Source organism: Conger conger, chromosome 4, assembly GCF_963514075.1.
Source record: "Conger conger chromosome 4, fConCon1.1, whole genome shotgun sequence".
Classification (NCBI taxonomy): Eukaryota; Metazoa; Chordata; class Actinopteri; order Anguilliformes; family Congridae; genus Conger; species Conger conger.
The window spans coordinates 79,270,233-79,275,232 of record NC_083763.1 but is presented as its reverse complement, the minus strand read 5'-3'; the positions used below and the strand labels follow the sequence as shown (position 1 = coordinate 79,275,232).

At 46.1% G+C, this 5,000-nt stretch overlaps 1 protein-coding gene across 5 annotated transcripts in view; it reads right to left on the bottom strand.

Annotated features, from left to right (window-relative positions):
* Positions 1 to 5,000, bottom strand: part of exoc1 (exocyst complex component 1) — a 27,370-nt gene that overhangs the window by 5,050 nt on the left and 17,320 nt on the right. For 3 of the 5 annotated variants that reach the window (XM_061238188.1, XM_061238189.1, XM_061238190.1), the window contains 7 exons: positions 4,563 to 4,668; positions 3,979 to 4,023; positions 2,770 to 2,933; positions 2,441 to 2,548; positions 1,507 to 1,577; positions 959 to 1,187; positions 1 to 111 (listed from right to left, as the gene is read on the bottom strand). The exon at positions 1 to 111 is cut by the window's left edge and continues 73 nt beyond it. In XM_061238188.1, the coding sequence (XP_061094172.1) occupies positions 1 to 111; positions 959 to 1,187; positions 1,507 to 1,577; positions 2,441 to 2,548; positions 2,770 to 2,933; positions 3,979 to 4,023; positions 4,563 to 4,668 (834 nt within the window). The remainder of the gene's footprint in view (positions 112 to 958; positions 1,188 to 1,506; positions 1,578 to 2,440; positions 2,549 to 2,769; positions 2,934 to 3,978; positions 4,024 to 4,562; positions 4,669 to 5,000) is intronic. The other 2 variants (XM_061238191.1, XM_061238192.1) reach the window with 1 other exon arrangement.

Here is a 5,000-nt window from a genome sequence, read left to right as displayed (position 1 = left end):
GATGGTCTCGGCAAGTTCGGCAAACTCCTCAAACCCGGTGACGAACGGCAGGATGCCCACCTTGCTCTTCTTGGAGATCTTCACCTCCTCCATCTGCCGGATCTGACTGGACTGCAGACACACACAACCATGGCAACCAACTTACACACCACTTGCATCAGGTTCATACTATCTGGGAATTTTCAATGCTGCAAGTATGAGTTTCAAGGATGTAATTTTAGTGCTACTGTCCGGATTACTTTTGTGAGGTAGACCTAAAAGGCACAATATTTTGTATCTGTAAAGGTGTAATAGAGTGATGATGTTACACTATTTATGAACAAGCACTTTTACTGTGAAATATAGCACGCGCAGAGGTATTTGGCTGAGTGTATCAACGCTTTCGGGTGGTATTGTTATATGAATGTTTTTATTGCTTTTATAAACGTAAGAGTACTGCATATTATTATTTTATGTGGAATTCGAAGTACTATTGTTGTAACGTGAATATTTGGTGCTTGATAGAATCTACCCTGTTCGTTACGCCCACGAAGGGTTAACGTTCTGACGTCAATCTTAAAAGTTAACGTACAAGGAGGCGCTGCTCAGGGGCTGGTGTGGTATCCCGCGTAAGCACCGAGTGCCTTTGAAGGGGATTCAGCGTGTCAATCTTGTCATTATCCAAAACAGACAACGCAGATAAGACCCCGCTACAAAGGCACACATTTCCTTAGCAGCCAAATTAATTTGCAAGCCAGTGAAAAGGGATTTGTTTTGATTATTTAGTCAGTTGGGACTGGGATATGTGAGCACTTTCCAAGTATAAATATTTAGCAGGATTTTAAAAGATTGGGATTCCTGAAGAAAGGTACAGAACCATCCCGGAGAAGTGCCGATTACACTCCACCTGCTCCAACACCTTTGCCATTACCCATGATGCACCTCCCCTGTTTTTCCTTTGAAAATGGAGTTTACCCACAATGCACTTGTCGAAGTTCCTCTTGACGGTGACGAGCACGTTGCCCAGGGTGGTGCTGAGGAAGGAGGCGGGATCCACGTTCTCCGCAGTCCACACGTGGTGGCTCATCTTCACCAGCATGTACAGCGAGTGGAAACTGTCCATCTTATCGCCCAACGCTATCAGCGTGTTCAACTCCACCTCAATGCAGTGGAAGATACTGTTCATCATCAACCTTACCGTGTCTTTCCTGAGAGAGAGGGGGAGGGAGAGAGAGAGGGAGGAGGGGGAGAAAGAGGGAGAGAGAGGTAGAGAGGAAGGGAGAGAGAGAAGGAGGGAGAGAGAGAGATAAGGAGGGGGGGAGAGAGGGAGAGAAGGGGGGAGAGAGAGGAGGGGAAAAGAGGGAGAAGGAGGGGGGAAAGAGAGAGGGAGAGAGAGGTGGAGATAGAGAGGGGGCAGTGGGAATTTACAAACACAATTATAAAAAAATTCTGCTCGGCTTTCTTTCAGCCTCAAGTCAAATCAATATTATGAAATATTATTTTTTCTTTTTTTGGTCACAAACTCACTCAGACATGGAATGCCGATGCTCTCCATGATGGGGTGGTCTGGTTGTTCCATCAGCATCACTTCCATTCCCCTGCAAAACGGTGGCATTTTCATTCAGTTTTTATTTTTATATTCCAAAGCTGACTTGGTTAAATGACACAGAAACACTGCCTGCTGTTCATATTCCTCAAAGTCAGTCAGCAGCAGAGCCAGAGCCCTGATCCACCCAGAAGTAAATTATGTTCTGTAGTGATGTCTCGCTAATTTGCCATATACCAAAATAATCATTACTGTGTGTATCATTATGTAATAATATTACATAAAGATACACACACACAACAATATATAAAATTGCACACACACAGTTTACTCTCACGTTGTAGTAGGCCCATATACCAGTGGTACAGATAATCTGTTCAATACAATTTGTCTGTATTCAAACAGAGATGTGTATTTGTTCTGAAAGATGATCTTTTTAAAGCACATTCCAGTGTATTCCGGTCTCCCAGCTTGTGCCATCAAGCCCCTCCAGCTGGTCCAGACTGCTGCAGCCGCCTGATCACCACTCAGCCCAGGTCGACCTGCCTACCACTGTCAGGACAGCAGAATCCCTCCCCCTATTTCGACGCAGACTGAAAACACACCTTTTCAAACTCTACCTTAGTCCTCCCTCCTGATTTCCCCCGCCCCTCTTTCTGATATCCCTATCCCTCTTGCCTAACCCCCCAAAAAGAAAAAATGATGACTGTATGTTTAGAACAACACTTCATGCGTATTTTACTAGTTATGGATGTGATGCTTTAACTTGTGGAAGAACCTATGCACTTGTAAGTCACTTTGGATTAAAAGCGTCTGCTAAATGACTAAAATGTAAAATGTAAAATGTTTATATAAAAAGGAGGTTTAAAAAATAAACAGAGAAAATACAGAGGTTTGGATACACCCCTAATTCACCTGTGATCCACTGAGATTTGGGTTCTGCTGCAGCTTGAAAAACTTGCTGATGAAGTCCTGCTCTGCCAAACACAAGGGCTCCAATTCACTGAGGACCTGCTCAAATATCTACACACACAAACACACACCAACAAAGTGAGGACCTGTTTAAATATGTACACACACACACACACACACACACACACACAAAAACACAAACAAACTGAGGACGGGCTGAAATATGTACACACATACATACGTACACACTAAAACACACCAATGCTGGTGCTGCTAAAACCTGACAGACGAAGTGAATGCAAAACTGTCAATGTGGGCGGAGCTTTGTGCACCTTGTCAAACTTGGTCCTGTCAGCCACGTCCAGGTCGGAGGCGGACATGTTGCCCATGTCCAGCAGCGAGGAGGACTGTGAGCGCCGGCTGCTGGAGCCCGAAACCGCCAATTTATTCAGGCTGGAGGTGGAGCCCGTGAGCTTCCCTGAGCTGCCATGCAGGCCTGAAACAGCAACACCAGCGTTCAGCATCTCACAGCAACACCACCAGCGTTCAGCATCTCACAGCAACACCACCAGCGTTCAGCATCCCACAGCAACACCACCAGCGTTCAGCATCTCACAGCAACACCACCAGCGTTCAGCATCTCACTGCAACACCACCAGCGTTCAGCATCTCACAGCAACACCACCAGCGTTCAGCATCTCACAGCAACACCACCAGCGTTCAGCATCTCACAGCAACACCACCAGCGTTCAGCATCCCACAGCAACACCACCAGCGTTCAGCATCTCACAGCAACACCACCAGCGTTCAGCATCTCACTGCAACACCACCAGCGTTCAGCATCTCACTGCAACACCACCAGCATTCAGCATCTCACTGCAACACCACCAGCGTTCAGCATCTCACTGCAACACCACCAGCATTCAGCATCTCACTGCAACACCACCAGCGTTCAGCATCTCACTGCAACACCACCAGCATTCAGCATCTCACAGCAACACCACCAGCATTCAGCATCTCACTGCAACACCACCAGCGTTCAGCATCTCACTGCAACACCACCAGCGTTCAGCATCTCACTGCGTGTCATAGAAACAGCAACACCACCAGCGTTCAGCATCTCACTGCAACACCACCAACATTTAACATCTCACTGCGTGTCATAGAAACAGCAACACCACCAGCATTCAGCATCTCACTGCAACACCACCAGCGTTCAGCATCTCACTGCCTTACAGAAACAGCAACAACACCAGCGTTCAGCATCTCACTGCCTTCCAGAAACAGCAACACCACCAGCATTCAGCATCTCACTGCCTTACAGAAACAGCAACAACACTGGCTACTCTATCCACCTCCTCTTAAAGGGTCAGAGTGAAGGATCATGGGAGTTAGGGGTCAGAGTGAAGGATCATGGGAGTCAGAGGAAAAAGTGAGGGATCATGGGAGTTAGGGGTCAGAGTGAGGGATCATGGGAGTAAGGGGTCAGCGTGAGGGATCATGGGAGTTAATGATGAGGGACTATGTGATGTCATACTTACTCTCGGTGTCCTGTTTGAGAGCACTCTCTTTCCGTGGCAGTGTGGCTGACGGCCATTAAACGCAGCGTGGAGACAGAGAGGGGTTAGCCACAGACAGGCAGGTGAAGCAGGTTAGAGATTAGCATCAGAACAGTCACACATGCTGACAGTCTATCCTGAAGGCTGATGCTCTATGAAAACAAACACAGCCATTTTGTTTTCAGAAAGATAAGCTTTATAATGGAGGGAAGCAGGGGCAGTGAGAGATGAATAACACACTTATTAATGTGACACAAACACATTTCTGTGTGTTAGTAGTCAGCGGGTTGGATAATCAGCCGTCAAAACTCAGCTAGACTTTTAGGGAACATCTTAGCGGAGCCCTTATTCAGTGCCTATAAAATCTGTATCCAACAAGGAAAGCATGGGCTCTCCTATACAGCTATGTAAAAAAAAAAAATCATATTACACATCACCACTTATTGCATTACTGCATTCTCTTGACTGAAGATTTGGGGAACAGGAAGTGGTGAAGTGGAGACCCGGAATTGGGGGACTGCTGGGCAGGCAGGCCAGCAGGGGGCAGAATCTCTCCCAATACTCACCAAACTTTTTCCCCTCCTTGCTTGTACCCGCCATTTTCATTTTTGCCACCTCAAAGAAATCTTTAATTTCCCGCTCATACAGTCTGGTCATATAGTCAACATAGGTCTGAAAAAGCAAAGGGCAAATGGTTTATTGTGTGTGTGAGTGTGTGTGTGTGTGTGTGTGTGTGTGTGTGTGTGTGCATTCTCATGTGTGTGTGAGTGTGTGTGCGTACTCGTGTGTCTGTATGATAATCAATATTATGAGTATATTTGGAAGAACAATGACAGTCATGATAATGATGATAGTGGGAATGATGGTGATGGTGAGGATGATGGTGATGATTGTGATAATGATGTTGTTGTTGATAATGATGATAGTGATGATGGTGATGATGATGATGGTGAGGATGATGCTGATGATTGTGGTAATGATGATGTTGTTGTTGATAATGATGA